We start from the raw sequence: 24,270 nt of genomic DNA, 5'->3' as shown, positions 1-24,270 counted from the left end.
AACCGAGTGCAGGAAGAGCAATGTGATTTTTTTTACTAATTTTCCATCCCTGGACTATATATAATAAAATGTTTTTTATATTTCTTTCTTTGTTTAATCTTTTTATTTTCTTTATTTTTCTTACCTTTCTTCTTTATTACAGACAGCTTTACTTTGTTACATGAAGAAAACAAAAATGATTTCACTTTTTGGTGACAAATGAATAAAAAAAGTAATCGAGAGAGGCGACAAAAACAAACAAAAGTTTTCGCCCGATGATTTTTTAATTTTTTTTTAATCGTTGTTTCCACAAAATTCACTCCAACTAAAAAAACTACTCACTTTTTTTTACCACACGAATCTTTTTTATTAATTTGGACGGACGGTTTTCTATTTTTGCGACATAAATAAAAAAAGTCTCTTCTCACTCACTCCGCAAACAAAAAATGTTTTTTCTTTAAAATAACTTTTTTCTAATTTTTATTAAACCAAAGAAATTAAATTTTTTTACACACAGAAGAAATAAAACCGCAAGATTACAACACAAACATTACGATAAGAGACTTGGAAATAGACTACTTACTTTTTGTTTCTTTCTTCATATTCTTCCATGAATATATGGAATGAGAGAAAATCATGAAATGTCAGAAAATATTGTGCTGCCCACATTTTTTATTTTAAGCTTGAAGTAAGTGACGTGTCTTTTTTACTAGGTTTTAGTATTTACTCCTCATTGAGTTGCCAATCAAATTGTCGCCTAGTAAATACCAAAACCGCTGTAACGGTAAGGTAAAACGGTCAAATTTGTGGTAAGGCAGTGTTTATCATTGTGATAATGCAGTCTGTCGGCAATGATGTTCAATTTTTGAATAACGGTTTGTGTGGTGAATAACATTATATTCACCACACTTAAGAAACTCACCACACCCGGACGAAACTCACCCACACACACGGTGTGGTAAATTAAAAAATTTTAATGAAAAAAATTTATTCGAAAAAAAAATTTGAAAATTATTAATCAGCCCCCTCACACACCACCAAACCCGTCGTCGACCCACTCAAAAAAGTGAGGTTGAAAAGACACGAAATTTTTCCGTTCTTATTATTCAAAAGATTTTTTATGAACCAAATGAGAATTGGGAAAAAATCAGCAAAAAAATGTTTTTTAGCAAAGTCCCAAACCACAAAATAGTGTTGCCATGTATGTGTGTGTGTGTTTTTTTTTTTTTTTTTGGTAGGTATTATTAATTTTTATTTAGTAAAAAATGTGCTTGGTTTTGGTTATTTTTTAGATTATTTAAAATCGATATTTTTTAGAAACGGTTCGGCCGATTTTAATTAAATTTTATGTCACAAGAACTTATGTTTTCTCCTCTCAAGAGGATTATCCATCCACATCGAATGCAACCGTACTGAAAGCAAGGTAGTGGCAACATATTATATTACCTTTTTGCATCTATTATTTACCCGCCTTTAGATTCTCCGACACTACCACCAATGTCGGAACTTGATGGAACTGGGTTGAGGAGGCACAAAAAAGGGTAGCTTGGGATAGTACAAACAAACACCAATCGCAGGAGACAAGCCCTTATGGATTTCTATGGTCGATGAGACGGGCAGGAGGCTGGAGGATATGGAGGAGACAATGAAACTCCTAATGGACTATCATTTTCCACCCGGTATATCGAATAACATAGATGAACCGATATTGGAGGAAGGGGAGGGAGGCTAACACGGAAATTGTAATTACATCTGATATGGTTAAATGGGCAATCAAGAGCATCCCTATAAAGCTGCAGGGCCGTATGTCATACTTTTAAGGGGAAAGGATCCAAATTACTTGAGCCTGAGGAGGCTCTGAATACGGCCTTGAGCTGGGGGGCTCAACCGAGAGGCCTCAATGTTAGTTAACCCGGCGAAGACAGAAATCTGTCGTTTCACTAGAAAGACAAAAATTTCTACGTATAACTGAACCTTGCTTCCTGGGCAAGAAGATACCGGTGAAAGTCAAAGTTAAGTACTTAGGTGTAATTAGAGGATAGGCTCAACAAGGCACATCGGTGCTGGGCGATATGTAGGAAACCTATAGGCATGAAATGGGGTCCTTGACAAATTGGCTTTATAAAAGTGTAATTAGACCAATTCTAGCTTATTCTTCAATAATCTGGTGGACTGCTTTGGACAAAAAGTGTAATATCAACACTACAGGCAGTTCAGCTTGGGTATAAGTGGTGTGCCATGTGTACTACTTCAACCAAAGCTCTGGAAACGTTGCTAGATATTCCACCCATTGAAACATATTTAAGATATGAGGCGGCGCTTACAGCCGAATCGCTCTTTAGTTTAGGCGAACTGGCCAAAAGCGGTTATAGGACACGTCATCAATGTATATACTGGACACATTGGAAGGTTATAACACAATCATCGGACGTGCCCGATCGCATACCAGACACAGAATATGTCGGTGACTTTGAAACGCTGATCCCAGATAGAATGTCTTGGTCAAGCGGAAAACTAGAGCAAATAAATACTATAGTAGGAATCCGTTGTTATATGGATGGATCTAAATTGGGCCTGGGGTCTCTTCTTATATTGAAGACCCCAGAAACAGAAATATAACACCGTTTACCTAATCATAACACAAGCTTCCAGGCAGAAGTCCGAGCAATAACGGAATGCGTAAATTGGATTAGAATAAACATGACGCCCACAGCGCTTAATATATTTACCGACAGCCAGAAGGCAATAATTAGGGCGATATAAGGTGATAGAACTAAATCTAAGACCGTATTGGATTGTAAGAAAGCTTTAACTGAATACTCCCTAGAGGTAAGGTCTACATCATATGGGTACCAGGACACTTGGGAGTAGTCGGGCGAATGTAATAGCTTTAAAGGGAAGGGAGCTCGAGGTAGTAAACCTGACAAACGCAAAACCATTGGACGCAAAAAAAGCTGAATTAAAAATATGGGTGAGAGAATCCGATAAGACCTTTTGGAATAATGAAACGGTGGGTAAAACCACAAAGATCCTATGATGGGGTGACCCTGATGAGGGCAAGACGAAAAACTCCTCAAAATGAGCAAGTCTGTAGTTGGTATGATGGTACGTATTCTGAGTGGACACACAGGATTACGAGCACATCTATACAAAATTGGCCGTGCGGATTCAGACGAATGAAGAGCATGTAGAGAGGACAGTGAAACTCTGGAGCACTTTCTTTGCCACTGTCAAGTATTCGTCGAAGTTAGATAGATGATCCAAGATCTTGGAAGCGATGTTATTCCGGAAATAACCTTTCTGACTAACACTGATTGGAAAATTCTTAGGAATTACCTCCAGGAAACTGAATTTCTGAACCCTGAAAAATACTCAGTGAACAATTTTTTTTTTTTGGTTTTTTTTCATGAAAAGAGGCGCACAACAGGCCCGATAGTGGCCTAGGTATATTTTCTTCGGATTTGATATACTTTATATACATACCTCCTATCAACCTAACCTACCTACTACTTACATCTTTTTTTGGACCGTCCGTACGCCCGTTTCATAAATTTTTAGCACTCCGTTCCGTCCCCCTTTTTCTTGCTTTCTTCTTTCGCCTTCCTTCCCTCACTCCCTCTACATTTTATTCATATAATTTTTTTTAAATTCTATTTTTTCCGTCTTCTACTTCCTACTTATTACTTACCCCCTCAGTCAGTCATATTGTTTCCTAATTGTAGCTCTTTTTCGACCGCAGTCTGCGGAGTGGGAGTAGTACGTACGTACCTGAAGTTCGACAAAGAGTCATGCTAAACCAAAATCCAAAAAAAAAAGAACAACTCGGCCGGAAGTTCATTAGCAGCAAAAACACATTTCCCGGGTTGCAAAGGATGCCGTCGCGGAAACTGATTTTGAAAGTAGGAGAAGGACTCCATCGGGGGAATCAAGTCTCTCCCATGATAGGATTTTTTGGGCGCTTGAGGTTCTCTTGCTCCCCCATTTTAATCACCAGGACTAGACTAGATGGGTTTTTTGCCAAAAAAGATGTTTTCGCTACAGAGAATAATATTCATATTTATAATATTTTTTTTAACTAGTCAACATGCCTCCTACCTTAAAGGTAGATCGATCTACGGAGACAGGCTCTGCACGAGGTTGTCCGAGTTATAGAAAGAATCCCTCGAATTTGACAGCAAATACATTTTTGATTCGTGGAATCCCGAAGTACTCAATCAAATTTTTCAAAAATTAATCATAGATTAATAATTTTTTGAGTGAGCAGCGTCAATCAACGACTCAAAACTCGTTTGTTAATTAAACAAATTTTAAAATTTTTTCAATATCATCTCATGGGGATTTATTTATGTGGACAATAATAGATCAATACTGTAAGTAGTTGTACCTGCGATTTGAACTCGGTGGATTTAGAGAAAATCGCATTTTTTACTGATTGATTGATGTACATTTTAAATTAAGTATTTTCAGAGTATTTTATTGTCTAGATCAGCGGTTCCCACTGATTTTTACTTCGCGGACCCCTTGAAGAGCTTATTTAATTTCGCGGACCCCCATACATATTTTTTTTCCCGTACATTGAGAATATATATTATTTCAGATAGGTTTTCAATTGCATGTTTTGAAGATAGAATGACTTCTTTGTTGATATGTTAACATGATGTTTAATTTTATGATCGTGAGATCTTTCATGTTCATTTTTCTTCAAGGTAGTTTCTTTATCAAATATTGTCACATGTGCTTTCAAAAATTTGTTGCGATTGCAAAGGGTGAACTGAGTAAGTGAGCTAAGTTTTCGGGAAAATAATATAAGAAAGATGGACTTCTTCTATGTTGTTGCGGAATGCGTTATCCGCATAATATATGATTTGAACTCTTTGTTAAAGTAGTGTGAATTTGGAACTTAAATTTGAATTTTAAAATACCAACGAATTATTTTACTTCATGGTTTTTGGCTACATATTTACGCGAAACGCTATGGATTTTCTGATGTTAATTTAATAATATGTATTGGTCGACAAAATCAAGTTAAAATCTGTGTATCACGTCGGATTGTAATATTTATAAAGAGATGCATAAAGAGTCACCTCTGTTTTGGAAATATATAATTGTTGTCCTTTCAAACGAGAACACTTTTGCTTACAATTTGATAAACTTAAATCTGTAATAAGCTTGTATTTGAATTGAACTTCATACTCCGGAATACCAGTATCCCTAATTTAATTGTAAGGCAGAGTATTATTTGTCTGAAATAAAAACCATTATTTCAGTACATATACAGGAAATAAAAATTACAAATCACGCAGTACTTTACTTTATAAAAGTTATACAATAAATTTGTAGGGCCTAGCTTCTTCCTGATAAACAACCGAAAAAATAAAATTCAAAAAGTCACCAAAAAATTTGGGATTATTGCACAAAAATTGGATATATTTGTACATACATATAAAAGCAGAATATTGTTTATTCATGGTTTTTTTCGTTCGTCTTCGCGGACCCCCTAGGATTTTACTACGGACCACTAGGGGTCCGCGGACCCCCGTTTGGGAACCGTTGGTCTAGATAATATAAACTACAAATCCGAAGTTTTATTCAAATCGGACAATTTAACCCATAAACTGTGGAGGAGTTAGTTCAAAAGTGAAGTATGGGATTCTCAGTGTACCTACCGTTTATACTTATTTACCCCCTTATTAACAAACAAACATTTTTATTTTATAAACAGTTTATAAATTAGATTTTGTATGGAAATTTTGTTTTATAAAATAAAAATGTTGTTTGTGAATAAGGGGGTTAATATATAAAAAATGTTTTTTTGTTTTATTCTGTTTGTTGTTATTCTTTTAAATTATATAAATTATTCAAATAGACAGACGGATAAATCGACTCAGAAAGTGAAGTTCTGAGCCCGCTATATATTTAAGCTGTGGAGGGGGGCGGGGGGTTTACCAATGTTATTGGGTGTTACAAAAAAACATCTGCAGTACAATCGCATAATAATAAATAATACCCTAAACACTCACTATATAGGTTAGTTGGTGTAGGGTATTATAAGAATAACCAGATTTTAAAAGATGGATGTGTAGTAAGAAGTAAAGTAGTTATCATTTATTCTATTACATTGGTACCCCTACGCACAAACACAATTAAAATTTATAATATTTTAAAAATATAGGTAAATTAATAATTAATAAATAAAAATTATAGGTTTAGTAAATTATCGGAAAAGTAGTAATATTATTGGTTAAAAAATATAAATAAATACATGAGGAGGAAGAAAGAACAAGTAATAAAATCCCATTTACCTAGTAAGAAAAAAAGGAAACCTACCTTAGGCGGCGGACCAGAAGATTTTGTTATTTGGGTTTTATCAGTGGCAGAAGACGAGGTGCGTTTCAGTCTGTTGTGTGCATCTAAAACAAAAACAAAATTAAATTTAATAATATGTAAATAAAAAAGCATGGCAAAACAGTAAGTAAAAAACCGTCTATCTATCTATCTATCTATCTATCTATCTATCTATCTATCTATCTATCTATCTATCTATCTATCTATCTATCTATCTATCTATCTATCTATCTATCTATCTATCTATCTATCTATCTATCTATCTATCTATCTATCTATCTATTATCTATCTATCTATCTATCTATCTATCTATCTATCTATCTATCTATCTATCTATCTATCTATCTATCTATCTATCTATCTATCTATCTATCTATCTATCTATCTATCTATCTATCTATCTATCTATCTATCTATCTATCTATCTATCTATCTATCTATCTATCTATCTATCTATCTATCTATCTATCTATCTATCTATCTATCTATCTATCTATCTATCTATCTATCTATCTATCTATCTATCTATCTATCTATCTATCTATCTATCTATCTATCTATCTATCTATCTATCTATCTATCTATCTATCTATCTATCTATCTATCTATCTATCTATCTATCTATCTATCTATCTATCTATCTATCTATCTATCTATCTATCTATCTATCTATCTATCTATCTATATTTTATTATTTGGTTAATCAATGTCAACTACACTAGTGAGTACGGAACGATCGATGTTTTTCCAAATTTAGATTTAGTTGCAGTAGTATATGTCTGTCTGTCATCATATTGTGTTCTCTGGTTTATTAGGATATCTCAATTATACATAAAAGTATCCAGAAAACCTATCCTAAAGTTTGCTGAATAATATCTGGACACATTTAACTAGGGATGTAACGAATGCTCTCTTTCGCTATGCGAATTATTGCTTACTTTTTTACATTCGCATTCCTCTTTTGCATTCGCTAAATCTTAGCGAATGTTTTATTTCTAAGAATATTATTTAGCGAATGAAAATTAAAATTTCCTTATATTATTTGCACTTACTTTAGTTATGTATTTTATTTTAAACAGCTTTTAGCCAGAAAATAAATGGACTTACTTTTTTTATGTTTTCACTCAAAAAAGTGGTTTTTGGTGGTTTTTTAAGTGATCACGGATTTTCTTTTTTTTAGCCCTAACGCCACTCACTTTAGCCAGAAAATTAATGTTAAATTAATTTAAATTATACTATTTACATTATATATATATAAAAAAAAAAAATCACACTTAAATGTTATTATAAATCGCTTACCAAGGAAAACTTACATTGAAAAGTAATGAGTTAAAAACCTAACAAAACCTCTTTTCACTACTTCTTCATTAGCATTTTGAGTCATTATTTTAACACGGTAATGTCATTGGAGGCTAGTACTTCTACGATCGCTTATAAATAGGGAGTTAAAGAAGTACTTGCAATTTCTCTTACAAAGAAGCAGTTGTTGTGTGAGTTGTTTTGATTTTTAATAATAAAAAGAGCCAGCTAGATACGAACCGGATTGTTAGTCAAATGTTCTTTCTACTCACTGCACCACTGCTTTTAGCTATTTTATTGCGCGTCAAATAATGGTTTTCACATACAAATTTAATTTTGTTTCCTTTTTTGTAAAACAATTTATTCTTAACACGCAATTAAATAAAATGTGCAAACAAAATGACAAAGCCAAAAATAATGTAAGTACTTCTATATCAGATTATATGAAAGTCATTACTAGAGTACTTCTAAGTAATACAGATGGTAAGTAGTAGTCATTGAAAAGTAAGTGGTTATGGAAGTACAACTCATTACCGGGTACATAGCTGAGAAACTAGTTTTAAAAAATCCTAATTTAGGGGACTAGCCAGTGCCCCCATCCATCCATACTGTGTAGTAAGTATGTACGTACCTATTTGTCGCATTTAAAAATTATCTCATATTTAAAATACTCATGAAGAGATGATGATATTCCTTCCGCTCCCATCAAAACTTTGACAATCAATCAATGACCTTGGATCTTGATTACTTACTATTACTATTTACTATATAATTACTACTATTTACTATATTATTACGATATTTTGTACTAAAATTTTTAGTTTTCGTGAATCTGTCTGTGGGAAGAAAACTAAGTACTTACTGACTATAATGATTTCACTGGAAAAAAACTCGCGTTGTAACTAACGTAATCAACAGAATTCGAAAAAAAATATGACGTTGATTTCAGAAAATATGCAGTTTTTAACAATTTGTAAATTTTAAGAAGTAAAAACAAATAAATAGTTTTTTTTTTTGGACACTTGGATTTTTCTGTTAAAGATCTTCAAAATTTTAAGCAGCTGCGACATTTTTTTAGTCAATATAAATAAAATTTAAACAAACTTTATTTATTTATATTATCCATCCTCAAAGTTATTTTATTTTTATTATTTTTCTTAACACAAACGAAAGAACGAAGAATATCTGCACTAAAAAAATTAAAAATATACACTAAAAATGTGAAAAATATGCATCCAAAAATATTTCCTTGTGAAAATTATCTTCTATCGTTTTAAAGTACAAATTTATAGATATTTTAGAACTTAAGTTTTTGACAACAAATATATGTATATAATTTATTAATGACAGAGCTACCGCTTTATGTACTCTAATACCGATTTAACAGAACCACGATCTCGGGAATGGCAATAATTTTAAAAAGCCTAGGGAATACTTTGGGTAAGCTACTAGCTCTATCTATTCAAATATAGATGCAATTGTTTGATGAAAAATAGATTTTCTGAAAGAGGGTTTATGTATTTAAAAAAAATAAAACTCTGTAAAATTTAATTTCATAGTTTCACCGATGGAACCTTAGTATTTTGTTATTAATCGAACTTTTTTGATATGTTTCAAAAAGTTCTAAAATATGTAAATATTAAATTTATTGTAAAAATATGTAATACAAAGAAAAAAACACAATTTGTGTTAAAAAAAAAATAAATATGCAAAATATGCGATAGAAATGTTAAAAATATGCAAAATATATGCAATTTAAAGCAAAATATGCAATTTATGAAATCCTTGCCCTGATAATGACAAACTTAAATTTATAAACTTTATAGTTTTTAATGAGACATCCGTCTTACAATATGGAGATGGACCTAATGTTCCAAAAACACGAAAGCCAAGCCCATATTTTATTTTCATTTACAATTTGTGTTCAAGAATAAACTTCGTTCCGTTCAGAAACATCACCACCTGTAGGTTTTTGTTTTTCTATTTTTTTAATTATCAATAATAATTTTTTAAGAAGCGGAGCTATTGTGACATATCACGTTTCGGATTCTTTTGTCAATAGCCAAAGAACAAACAAACTAACCTACTACCAACCATTCATTCATTATTGAATGAATGTTGTTTCTTCATTATTTTAACTCTCTTTCTTGTTACTATTTTTATTGTATTTTATAAACTCAAAAATAAATGAATTGCACAAAATAAATTAATAAATCAATCATGTAAATAAATAAATATATATTATGTATTAAAAATAATTTTTTGATAGATATCCCACTCGCATCCCATTATGGGACTATAAAGCCCTAAAAGGAAATTGTATAAGCTTTCTTCTGAGCAAAAAAGGGACCATTTTGGAAAAAAATTAAAAAATAAACAATGAAGAATTGCTTTCTGAACTCCTTCGGATAATTTTCGCTATGAACAATAGGTGAAAAGTTACACTCATTTCAATAAAACCCTGTATGACCGAAATGTCCAACTTTGACCCTCTCTAAGTCCGCCAGATCTTGACCTATAGAGCTGAGAAATCGGAAGACATCGATTTTAAAAGTTGGGTCACTTGACACGAAATTGCCTATATATATATTAATGGGCAAAGAACTTTGATATCCATGTGAGCATTTGGGCTCAATATTAATAGGAGGCGTGGTACCTCTCATATGAAGTAAATATACAGAAATTCATTTATCTGAAAAACTATTAGCAAGAATCTTAAAAATCGTTAAAAATCGGAAAGTGGGGGTTGTTTTTATATTGTTTTTAGTGTATAGCTAGTTTTTTATATTGTTAAAACACACCAAATTTCAAAATATATTTACATATTATTAATATTAACGAAAAATAAAAGCCAAAATTTAGAAATGAAACAAATTACAAATATTAACACAATCACAATCATCAGGGTTGGTTTGTATGTATTTCACTGTAGTCATCATAAAATGCATCACTGCGTGTTCGAGCAATGGAACACTGAATAGTTGTTGATGTTATTTTTAGTAATAAAAAATATAACAAATAGTAAATTTAAATGCAAACTTGGTGAATAATATCAAGCATTAATCTAAAAATCTGATTTCCCCTTACCATTTTTATACCACCATTGATTGTTGTGGCAACTAAGTATTTATTATGTGTTTTTGCTATTTTTTTTAACAAATGGTCCAAAATCTCATACCGATCGGCCCTGAATTCGACTTTTTCGTTTACTAAACTGTCCGCCAGTTCATGCAAAACTTGTTACCTAACTACCGGTGACGATTTGATTTAACTTTCCATACACGGGCAAGATCATCCATTCAGAAAAAAATACAAATATAAAACATTCATTCATATTTACGTAGATAAGAACATGCCGTTAATCGGCTGATGAGTAAACCATCCTCGTAAAATGTAGGGTTATTACATGCTCGGCTATGTCCGCCTATACACACATGTGCAGTATACTAGTTAGATATGTATTTACATACACCACATTAGTAGGAAGATTATATTGGGTTTGTGCTTGTGTTTGTAACGGACAATAATATTAGTTGGACCTTGTAATCAAACAAACTACAGGTCGCAATTTTGAAGAATGAAATTTGGTACATTTATGTACCAGAGACGAAGCCTATTGAAAAAGGTTAATAACGGTCCATTATTTCACCTAGACCCCAGACAACTGAACCCCCCGAAAAGGGCTTCTGAGCTCATAATTATGTTAAATATACCTGTATATCGATAAAAAGCGGCAAAACTAAGTTACAATCCTTGATGACCTTGCCAAATTTCATAGAGATCGGGCCTCATTTGACCCTAGCCCCCATACAAAGTCCCCTTCAGAAAATTACTTGAATGTCCAAAATTAACTTATAAACACAAATATCGCGTTGAAATTCGGCACAAATAAATATTATATAAATATAAATATATTTACAATATTTTATCGGGCTTGGTCCATATTTGACCCTAGCCCTCATATAAAGCCTCTTTCAGAAAATTAGTTTTTCATCCATAAATTGCTTAAATGTATCGGAAAAAGGCAATAGAAGATAAATGCTTTATTATGAAAAATAAATCACATTTAATATTCATAACTGGTGTAGGGTATCATATGGTCGGTCACGCCCGACTATACATTTTTACTTGTTTTTATAACTTGTGTAGGGTATTATATGGTCGGCCTCGCCCGACTATAATTTCTTACATGTTCTACGTGTTTTTTTGGTTTCATATCGTGCTGTACGAATAACAAAAAAAATACAAGCTTACAAATTTTACGAATGGATATTATTATAGTTTAATAATAATAATAATAATATGACCATAAAAGTGCAGCACTACTAAAAGCAACTAGTTCAACGCAAATATAAATCTCAAATCAACGTTAAAATATTGAAACAAATAGACAAGTAGTTCCGCTTCTATAAACATAACAACACACAGTGGTATAGGAAAAAAAAAAGAGGGAAATAATTCGGTAACTTCTAAACGGTTAATCCGATTTTAATGAAATTTGGTATGCACAAAGAGGAGGTGTTGTCGAGTTTAGGTTTTGAATTTGGACCTTATAGGCCAACCAGGGGCCCGGCGGGGGGTCCTCAAATTAGGACACCTCGGCTATGTTAAATTTTTAAAACGATCCTATTTCTTCATTTGAGTTCCGATTTAAAAAAAATTTCGTATATAGAATCTCCTCATCGAGCACTATAAAAAATGTCGTCGTAGCAGTAAATTATCTCTTATAGTTTAGGAGATATTCGCATTTGAATATTAAAATTTTAAAATTTTTACCGTCCTTACTTTAGTTTTTTTGATAATAGCAGGTCCAAATATTTCCGATTTTCGCCATTTTTTTTTATTTGCTTAACAACAAGTTTATATACCAAGCAGTGAAAGAATTATGTAAAAATCATGACTGAGTCCAAAGTTATAGGCATTTAAATTTAAAAAATTAAAAAAAGGCGATTTTTTGACATTTTTTTGGGAAAAAAGTATCTTTTTCTTTTTAAGTTATCTAAAAAGTTTCTAAGAAGATGTATATAGAATTTATACTTTTTGGAAAGCTGACTTTACATAAAATACGATAAATGAAACAAAACCTAAAAATTTTTGATACCGAGGGGACCAGGTCCATCCAAAAAAACCCTATTTTTTATGGAAAATTAAATTTTGAGCAAAAATTCTCAAATCGCATAGTCGATATCAAATTATAGTGACCTGTTTTATATGACCCAATAAGTTCTTAATCATTTTGTAACGGGTTTCGATAACCCCGCCCCTGGTATGGATATAATAGGCAAAAAACCAAAAAATCCCATTTTTGGGATTTTTTAAAACTTTTTTAGGAATTCCGGGATTTCTAATAAGAAAATTCGAAATTTTTATTTAATTTTGGATTTTGAGTAAAAAAATCTACCTAACTGTAAAATTTCATCAAAAAATATTCATAAATAAAATTTTTATTGCAATTTGAAAAATTTGTATCTTCGCAAAAACTGAATAAAAAACATTTTTTAATTTTTTTTAAAAAAAGTATTCCGCGAATTTTTTAATTTTCAAAAATTATATACAGTTTTGAAAAATAGACAAAATTACCTTTCCATTGATATATAACATGCCTACCTAATGTTTTTTAAGTGACAAATTAATTAGGGAAAACTCAACATCTTTTAGAAAATTTGCCTAGCACTATTATTTTCATCCATAAGGTTAACTCTTAAATTTGTTACATATATGGATGAAAATAATAGTGCTAGGTAAATTTTCTAAAAGATGTTGAGTTTTCCCTAATTAATTTGTCACTTAAAAAACATTAGGTAGGCATGTTATATATCAATGGAAAGGTAATTTTGTCTATTTTTCAAAACTGTATATAATTTTTGAAAATTAAAAAATTCGCGGAATACTTTTTTTAAAAAAAATTAAAAAATGTTTTTTATTCAGTTTTTGCGAAAAAAAATGGCGAAAATCGGAAATATTTGGACCTGCTATTATCAAAAAAACTAAAGTAAGGACGGTAAAAATTTTAAAATTTTAATATTCAAATGCGAATATCTCCTAAACTATAAGAGATAATTTACTGCTACGACGACATTTTTTATAGTGCTCGATGAGGAGATTCTATATACGAAATTTTTTTTAAATCGGAACTCAAATGAAGAAATAGGATCGTTTTAAAAATTTAACATAGCCGAGGTGTCCTAATTTGAGGACCCCCCGCCGGGCCCCTGGTTGGCCTATAAGGTCCAAATTCAAAACCTAAACTCGACAACACCTCCTCTTTGTGCACACCAAATTTCATTAAAATCGGATTAACCGTTTAGAAGTTACCGAATTATTTCCCTCTTTTTTTTTTCCTATACCACTGTGCAACAGTTGCAACAACAATAAGTATCTCTTGTAAATATTTACATTAGGGTAGCCCCAAAAGAAAGTTTTATTATTGTTAGCCAAAGGTTTATAGATAATTTAATAATTCAAACCTATAAAATATTTGTCGAATCATTGCAATCAAGGAAAGGTTTTTCATGTTATAAATATGCGATTATATATGAGCTATAAAATTGGAAAATTTGTATGCTCTAAAATTGTGAAGAAAGAATATGCACCGAAAAATATATATGACCTCCATTTGGACGAAATTTTCAATAATGAAGAAAATTTACTTGTTAATTTTATATCAATTCTTCTGCAAGATTTCAAGAATTTGTTCTGATTTACCTACATCTAGAATGGGTTCATACAGAAACACTTCCGACTCTTGAACAGATATTTTAGCAATAATGAATGATATCGCCTTTACTTCTACAATCAGTTTTGAGAAATATTGTTTTGTTACTAAAGTTCTTCGGCAATAGTTATAATTGGAACGTAGGAATTCTGGAACTAGTAAAATTAAATGTAACTTAATTAAGGATTTCACATTGAAAGAAATTATTTTTTATAATTGAAAAAATAATTATTTTAATTTATAACAAACAAATATTGTAAAAAACAATAAAATTAATAAAAAAATCCAGTTTCATTTTATTCGATTAACTGAATAATTTTGCATTATCCAATTATTAACATAAAACATCAAATAATTACTAAAAATCCAGTTTCCTTTTATTCGATTAACTGAATAATTTTGCATTATCCGCTTGTTAACATAAAACATCAAATAATTATTTGTCGAATAAATCGAATAATAAAAAATACCGAATAGTCGAATACCCAGTAATGAGCGGTAAAGTCATTTTCTGTAGGGGACCTTATATGGGGGTAGGATCAATTATGGGCCGACCCTCATAAAATTTAATAGACATATTTTTGCTCGTATTAAACATACTTTTGTCGAATTGCATCGCTATACTCGTATTTTGAAGCTAGTAGTGAGCGTTAAAGTCATTTTCTGAAGGGCACCTTACATGGGAAGTAGTGTATCGAGCTTTCAAGAGACAGACGAATGAACATGGCTAGATCGTGTTAGAATTTAATAAGGACCCATAATATATATACTATTGCGGCTTATGAGTAGTAATAACCAATATTTCGATGTGTGATGGTAGGTATAAAAAAACTAACTAAAAATTTGGTAAAAGAGAGAAAGAAAGAACTTACCTTGTGCCGCAAAAACTTGATAAAATTGTGAAAGATACGTTAGAATAGATAATCTGTCGGGTACTTCATAGGCAGCCATGTCGTCGGCATCCAAAAGAGCTGGTATACCCAAATATTTTTCAGCTGTTGTAAATGCCAATGCGTTGTTGTAGTATACATCTGATTTGTTTAGTTTGTCAAAATCTCTGAAATCGGTCAACAAGTATTTTTGGATTTATTTCATAAAAGCTCTCGAATGAAACTATAAAGCTAAATTGAATTGAACTTAAAAATGGTCTTATGAAAATGTAATTCAAGTTTACATGCGTAGTATGCGCATTGATTATTAACTTACATTAAATCTGGTCTGAAGTGATGAATCATTGCACAAAAAGCTAAACCATCTCGCCATGATGTAGTCATATTGTCAATTTTAACACCTGAATATCCTTCTGTCATGCGACGGCACCATAATTCTAAAGCTTTTGTACCACGACGTTCTGACATTGCTTCTGTTGTCTATTCTGAATTTTGTAAACAGTTCCAAATAATGTTTTTTGATGTTATCACCAAATTATTTATAATTGAATAGTTAGTTTATTTTTTTAAGCACCACCAAATTTTCTTTTTCACCTGTAAAAAAAGAAACACATGAATTATATACATATACATATGTACATGAATACATCACAGCAAAAAATAAAGGAATCAATCATTATTTTCTAATGATATCTTAATAAAAACCCTGTTAAAAGTGAGGAAAAAGATGTAGGAAAGTCACTATCAATGTGGATAAAGATGTGGAATTTTCATGACAACTTGTAACCAACCCAAAGTGATTCAAATTCGGATGAAAAACCTATGAATTTTACATTAGCGTGTCATTGTTCATTTTTGACAACTTTGAACTACATCTAATTTATTTTTAGAAGCTGTAAAAATCCGATATTTGGATGTCAAATTAAACCACCCAGCAAAAAAAGAACTAACAAAGAAGCGAAAAAGAAGTAGAGTTTACTCCATGGAAGTACTGAAAAAGAGCTGAAGAAGTGATGATTTTAACACAGGCTTGTCATAGGAGGGATGTCCTTTTTATTTGAGTCCAAATTCACTACTTCTGAAGTCATTCTCAAGAAGTAATTTTTATGCTCTTCTTTTGGAAGTTATTCGGAAGTGAATTTGTATTATTATAGAATACAACTAATTTGACTTAAATAATTTTAACATTATGAGGGTAATAGATACATTTAATAAAACAGAAGCCCAAAAGTAAAATTTGTTATCTCCCAAGAATGTAAGAACAAAAAAATATCTTCAGCTTTGAAAAATATAATTATTTTCGCATCTTCGGAAGTCTTTAAACATCTCTTCCTCAGAAGGTTAAAAAATTCACTTAGTGCTAATTTTAAAGTTGTGATAAATGTTATTCTTTTGGAAGTACTTCGTTTTATTTTTGCTGGGCATATTCTTTCAATGAGAGGCGTGTGTAAATAATTTCATTGGTTTTTGTACCAAAATTTGATATACTTCGAACCGATTTCCTAACTTTTAACTGGTTTTTAAAAGCAAAAAATATGTAATCGCATTTTTTTTTCAGTTATTTTTTGCTGGGATATAAAATACCCAAAATACTTAAAATTAGGGTGAAAAATCAATTAAATTTACATAAGCATGTCATTGGATGAATATTGCTTATTTTTGGCAAATATTAACAGCATCCCTCCAATGACACGGTAATGTAAAATTCATAGCTTTTTCACGAAAGAAGCATGATATGATTCTTGAAAACCTAAGACTTTTCTTAATATCGAACTAAATTTTGCAAATGTGATTAATATAATTAATATACATATTACTTTTTTCATTAAATATTGAACAATTTGAGTGTTTGCAAATATAATTTAACCAAAAAATCCTCAAAATCGAAGGATTTTCGTATCAAAAATCGTCAATCGTAATCTGGTTAAATTTACAAAAAAATTTTAAATTTTTTACAAAATTTCACAAACTAAAACAAAACATAGAAAACATAAAAGAGAACACAGAAAACTATGTTTATCAACGGTGTAAAAAAATAATAAAAATATCATGTGGATGAAGAAGACTTTCTCTTTAAACAAAGAAACGAATGAAGCAACATTGCTCACAAAAACAAACTAACAACGACAGTAAACAATACAAAGTAATAATAATTTGTTGTTAAGTTTAGGAGCCATTAAATATTTAAAGAAGTCTGATATGATAGATAGATATGTTTGTATGTATGTATACACATAGATGGATACAATGTTGACAGCAAAAACAAAGTCTAAGCACGTATTTTTTATTTTATTTATGTATATATGTACCTTCAATGTACAATACATACTTATTTTTTTTTTGTTTTTTAAGTTTATTTTAATGCAAATTCATTTTTTCGTTATTATGTATTTTTAAAACGTCCCTCCACTAGCGTGTATATATGTATGGGATGTACATATAAATATAATACATATATATGTGCATTTTTATCTATCAGTTCGTCTGTGACATTTCCAAAGAATTCGTTTACATGCTTGTTCTTTATTGAAACCATTCGAAGAATATTAAATAAATTTCTTTTTTAGGTTGATTCTAAAAGAAAAAAAACAGTAGTTTAGAAGGACGAACTTCTTCACTTCCAGTTTTTAAATCCCAAACGAAATGAATGCTTTGTCTCTCTCTGGCATAACTAAAAATTAATTTTTTTTTAAACTGAGTAAACTTACTAAAAATATAAGAAGTTTCTTCTTAAGTCTTTTTATATCGTAACATGAAAAATGCTTCCAAAAATAATATTTTTCCTTCCGAAATTTATCTCTTATAGTCTTTTACACATACATGTAAAATGTTTATTTTATATATTAAATAATTTTATTTTATAACGGATTTAGCTTCTCCTGTAAAACTATAAAAAGTGATGATACGTAATTTTGCATTTCAGGTGACGATATACTAGTTTTATCTATTTTCAAACATTTCTTTCGGTGTGAGAGTAATTTCTTGTGGTAAACGTTAAAACTGCATCACGTGTTTTCATAGTAAATTTCTATTTTAAATGTAGATGAGAAATTAAAATCCGGTTTTATTTTTCAAATCCCATAATATGTTTAAAAGTTATTTAGGAAATAGTAAAATGTCATACATAAAATATTCAAATCATAAGAAATAATTGTCCAACACACAATCGGAGTTGTATGGTTGTATTGTAGTATTTCAAATTTTTTTAATATTGTTTTGTTTTAAAAAATTTTATTTTAAAAATGTATACGACATACAACGATACAACGATATTGATAGAATGTTAGTAAAGATAAACAAACATTTACAATAAATGTACATACATACTCTACATAATTTTAGTACCAAGGATATTATTATAAATTCCGCGTAGTTTGTTATTAAACTTAATTCCTTAGGATAATAATATACATATGTATGTACATATGTTATGGGTTTAAACAGATGATAAATCTTTAATACCTTGTTACATGTATTTTATATTGTTATTGTTGCTTTATATTTTAATTGCTGCTGTTTGTTATTTACATATTTCTTTTAAACAATGTTTTTCTTCACAACTCACTTAGCACTACTGATTAAATAAAAAAATTACTTCCTCTTATTGATTTTGTTCGATGACTCGCAGATAATTATTAATTAATTTTTTCTTACAATAAACAAAGTTACAAAATATTCTAAATATTCATCTTATTTTTATAAAAATTGCATAGTTTCAGAAAATATCAATCTTACGAGAAAAGTTTGAAAATAATATCTCGAATAAACTGTAATGTAGCAACTTTAATATTCATACATACGATTTAAATTACCTAATAAAGAAATTATCTAACATTTCCTTAGATAGAGGTTTAGAGGTTAAAATGCAAATAAATTTAATTTGCACAAAACTGAATAAATTTATAAAAATCTCATCTTACTCATTTCAACATAATAAGTAGTAAATAACTCTGGAATGAATTTACATAAATTAATGGCTAATTTTGGCTCTTAATTGACAGACATTAGACTTGCTCTTAAAAATATAGAACATATAAGTATTTGAACTTAAAATTGGGGTTTTTTGAACTGTGTAATTAATAATATGGAATGTGCAATATAATGAATTCCATACACATAATTTTATCTTCTTAAAAAAAAATTATATTATTTTCGGTATTAGGGTGAAAAGTTTAGTTTAAAATCAGATAACAAACAAATTAATCTATATTCTATATATCTCGAAACGACGGCTTTTGGATTATAACAGTTTTGTATTGTAGTAAACGGGCGGCATGTACTTTACACATTTTACACAAAAAACTAATTAATTTAACAAGTTCTCAGGGGCACCCCTAATACTAAATAAGCAATGTGATGTGAGAGAAAGATGTACATAACGGAGATAAGTTAATTAATTAATTATTAATTAATGGGTTGAATTTCTAATAAACTTCCAAACTAAAATAAAATGTGAAACATTTTATTTATTTATATTGAACTATAAAGGGGCCAGTCATAGCATTATGTATTATAATAATTATCTAATTTTTTTATTTAACATATTCTTATTATATGTGATAACACATATTAAGTATGTTCGCAAATAATTTTATGTGACTGGATTCCGTTAGAGTATATTCAAAATCCAGCCAGTTCGTTGATAGAGAATTAGTTAATTTTACTATACAATTTTTATTTAGCAAAGATCGCAAGCAAAACTTCAGATGAATATGTATATATGTTTCTAACATGAGACTTTTTAATGCAATAAAACATTTTGAGTGGTTTTAGGTGATTTAAGGAACAAACACAGACAATACGAAAATGTGAAGGGTCAATCATTGCATTGTTTCGTTTTAGGTCTTATTCTCCCTATATTTACTTTATCAGTCGAAAAACAAATGTTCATTCTCAACTTTTGAACTTTGTGCGACGTGTTCATAATATTTTTTATTTGAAGTGTGTTTAATTCTCAGCATTGTAGTCTGAAAATGCCTTTACTGTTAGTTCCGGAAGATTTTTTCCGTTAAAATAAAAAATCTTGCAGTAACTTAGTCAAATTAAAAAAAATCTAAATAGATATTATGCTCAAGCCTAACGCGTTCGGTTATTGTACAAATTAAAAAAAACACGCTTTTAAAGCCTCTCCCTAACTGTCATTTTTTGACCAAGGCGCTTTAGTATACTGATTAAAAAAAATGACTGTGACGAGAAAAATCAATAAAATAGAGCATAGTAAGTAATAGTAAACACAACACGGATGAAACAAAATGTCAAATCATATAAATACAAATTGCTAGTTTTTTGTCATCAGTTTCTATAGTAATATTTTTAAGCTTTTCAACAACAACAGCAGACATATTAAATAAAGACTTATTACGTACGCTTTCACTTGTAGCAAGCGGTCTTTCCATTAATGAAAGCAAATGAATAAAAAAGAAAAAACAACAATTATCTACTCATGAAAATATTATAAATACGTTTTGTTGTTCACGTTTGTACGAAATGTACATATACTACATACATACATATGTATGTAAAACATAAATTATTTATTTGCCTATGCATATATATATATATATATATATATATATATATATATATATATATATATATATATATATTTATATTTATTTATTATTATTTTTAATAAATATATTTATTTTTAAGAAAATTGTCATGGAGCAAAAAATCATATGAAAGAAGAGTAAAATACCTTTTATTTGAGATACATCAAATTCTAAAGGGTAGTTTTTGAGAAAATTTTGTTTTCATCACAAAATAAAGTCATTTCTATTATTTTGTATTTTTCTTATAATTTTATATCTGAATCAAAGTAAAAAAACAACAATAACAAATAAATACATCATTTCTTGTATTACCCAAAAATAACTGTTTTATTTCGTTGTTATTGTTTTTTATGCTTTTATTTATAATTTGTTGAAGAAATTTTCAGAGGTAGTCTCAGATTTTTGCTCATATTTCTGTTATTTATGGAACGAACGAATCAGCAAGATTTTCAATAGGAAACTTCTCGAAAGTATGTCTGACAGAATTATTGAAGATTCGGACCACGAAGATATATACGGTCTCCAAAAACTGATTTCAACAAATATACAGACGGACATATCTTAAACGACATTGCCATCTATAGGGATCCAGATTATATATACTTTACAGGGTCCAAAAAGTATATTGTAGAAATTACAAACGGAATGACAATCTTATATATATATGAAACAATTTTCAAACATAAGTTATTATTAATAACTTATTAATTATGTTTTTTTAAATTTTAAATCAAATTTTATCGTTAACATAAAACTAAGATCATCTATTCATAGAAAATTGTTCATAAACATTTTTGTTTGTGAATAATTTTCTAAAAAAATATTTAGTTATGTAAAATTATTGAAAGAAATTTCAAATTATGGAAAATGCAAGAATGATAATTTAAAGATTATGCCTTGTGCATGATTTACCGTTAGATGACGTAGTTTTTCCCTTTTGAAGGGTTCCAAATATTTTTCATGTGTAGAAATTACAATTTCTTGAAAAACTCTAATGTATATTATAAAAGTTTAGTTACTTTGACAGTTTAGAAAAAAATATTACATCAGTTCTTGAAAAATATAAAGAATTTCGCTTTAAATTTATTCAAATATAACATCAAACAAGTAAGAAATTATAGTCGGGCGAGGCCGATTATTATATGGTGTTACAAAAATAAAATGTGATTTAGTTTTTATAATAAAGCATTTAAGTTGAGTTGTACTTGCCTCAGATATACTTAAGCCATTTATTTTTGACTAAAATTGTGGACATTTAAGTCAAATTTTGAAGGCTATGGTCAAATGAGACACTGTAATTATTAAATTCATGAGAGTCATCAAGGCTAGTATAGATATTGGTTTTGCAGCTTTTTATCGAGATACGAGTATATTAAACATAATTATGAACTTAAAAGCCCTATTCGTCGGGTTCAGTTGTATGGGGGCTAAGTGAAATAATGGACCGATGTTAACCATTTTCAATAAGCTTCGTCTTCGGTACCAGAAGATCATGTGCCAAATTTCATTGAATTATCGTCAAAACTGCGACCTGTAGTTTCATTAAAAGCTTTACAAGCCTATTCAGGAGTTCAGTTGTATGGGGGCTAGGTGAAATAATGGACCGATGTTAACCATTTTCAATACACTTCGTCTCCGGTATCATAGAAGATCATGTGCCAAATTTCATTGAATTATCGTCAAAATTGCGACCTGTAGTTTGATTAAAAGCTTTACAAGCCCTATTCAGGGGTTCAGTTGTATGGGGGCTAGGTGAAATAATGGACCGATGTTAACCATTTTCAATGCACTTCGTCTCCGGTACCATAGAAGATCATGTGCCAAATTTCATTGAATTATCTTCAAAATTGCGACCTGTAGTTTGATTACAATGTTTACAAGCCCTATTCAGGGGTTCAGTTGTATGGGGGCTAGGTGAAATAATGGACCGATCTTAACCATTTTTTTATCGACTCAGAAAATGATTCTAAGCTGGGTATAGGAGCAATATTATTGAGCGTTACAAACATCAACGCAAACCAATATACCCCCCACTAAAGTGGCGTAGGGTATAAAAATATAAAATGGTAAATAAGTGTAGTGAAGGGCGGTAAAAAGGATCCAGAACATAGAAAAACGAAAACAAAATTCACAAATAAAACATAAACATGGACTGAACAGTGGACAAATGTAATCAAAATTAATATTATTAAATATTTTTTATAAAAGAAATTGCAATAAATAAACTTATGAAAAGAATGGTTACTATCTATTAATTTTTAGATAAAAATAATAAATTGTCCCACTGTTATATTTATAGCTGAAATTTATTAACCAATAGGAACACAGATTGTGTGACGTCAGAGCTCCTATATGCGCAGAAAATTATAATTATGTTCGCCTGACGACGTAATCTTTAGTTTATCATTCTTGTGGAAAATGTGCGATAACATATTGATAGAGTTTCTTTATGTAAGTATGTAGAGTAGTAGGCTTATAACTTTTTGCAATTTTTGCGAATATCACAAAAAATCATAGCTGGATTGCCTATTATAGATAATAGTGTACATTTATATGAAAGTTATTAAAATAATTTTTGTAAAAATAACGAAAATAAGCATTTTAGAAATTGCTTTTATGTACGTAATTTTTTATAAAATAGTGTAGGACAGAAAAAGAAAGTTTTATCAAGAATGAATGAAGAAGTAAGACAAGTTCAAAACGTGACTATTAAACGTTTTAGTAAAATATATGTAAATCTTTTTTAAGTAAAAGTAAGTACTTAATAAGTAAGTATTGCTGTTGTAAGTAAATAAATTTTACTACAAATGAATATGAATAAAATATTAGATTCACTCCCAAACAGTGTTACCATATGTCAAGTTTTCCCTTTTTTTGCAAGTTTTTTGAGATTCAAAAAAGTTTTCAAGTTTTATTCCAATAAAAAAAGTTTTTTGAAAATTTATACAGTTTTTCAGTTTTTATTTTATTTAATCAATAAATAAGTTTAAAATAAAAAAACAATGTTAACCATTAACAAAATAATATTTTATACCATTAATATTCGAGATATTCCTAAAAACTGAAAAAAATTGACCGGTGTTGATGACCTTAATCCCTTAGAATAGACGTTAAGGACACAATGCACTTCGACCATATTGTAGAGATTTTGTGCAGCCCATTGGTTCACCATGACGGGTAGTTACCAAAGTTCAGAGGTTTCCTCTTGTAGTACACAGAATCTACATAGATTCATCATGACATTTCAAGTGTAAATTTATGGTGTCTAAGACCACAATATCCAGTAATTCCTTGCTACTGTTGTTAAGGAAAAGTTCTGTACCAATTATCATTAAGCTATTTAAAATTCCTCAATTTGCTAATTTTTTCACTAATTTTTCTTGGGTATTTTGTAATTTTAGTACAAAAAAAGTTTTTTTTGTTGAAAAAAAGTTTTTTTCATAAAAATAAAAAGTTTTCTTCAAAAAATATATGGCAACACTGCTCCCA

General features: G+C 29.8%; 1 protein-coding gene across 5 annotated transcripts in view; it reads right to left on the bottom strand.

Moving 5' to 3' along the window:
- The window catches only part of LOC119607260 (MICAL-like protein 1), a 65,325-nt gene that overhangs the window by 20,945 nt on the left and 20,110 nt on the right, over window positions 1–24,270 (bottom strand). For 2 of the 5 annotated variants that reach the window (XM_037961123.1, XM_037961131.1), the window contains exons 2-4: window positions 15,546–15,823; window positions 15,212–15,396; window positions 6,307–6,389 (exon numbers count right to left, since the gene is read on the bottom strand). In XM_037961123.1, coding sequence (XP_037817051.1) covers window positions 6,307–6,389; window positions 15,212–15,396; window positions 15,546–15,697 — 420 coding nt within the window. In that variant the 5' untranslated portion in view covers window positions 15,698–15,823. Of the gene's footprint in view, window positions 1–124; window positions 558–6,306; window positions 6,390–15,211; window positions 15,397–15,545; window positions 15,824–24,270 lie in introns of those variants that run through there. The other 3 variants (XM_037961138.1, XM_037961147.1, XM_037961155.1) reach the window with 2 other exon arrangements.

The sequence above is a fragment of the Lucilia sericata genome, unplaced genomic scaffold (assembly GCF_015586225.1).
Source record: "Lucilia sericata isolate MDLA Ls3-8-SP2 unplaced genomic scaffold, ASM1558622v1 Contig000018F_arrow, whole genome shotgun sequence".
Classification (NCBI taxonomy): domain Eukaryota; kingdom Metazoa; phylum Arthropoda; class Insecta; order Diptera; family Calliphoridae; genus Lucilia; species Lucilia sericata.
The sequence above is the reverse complement of the archived record's forward strand: the minus strand, read 5'-3'. Positions and strand labels throughout refer to the sequence as shown.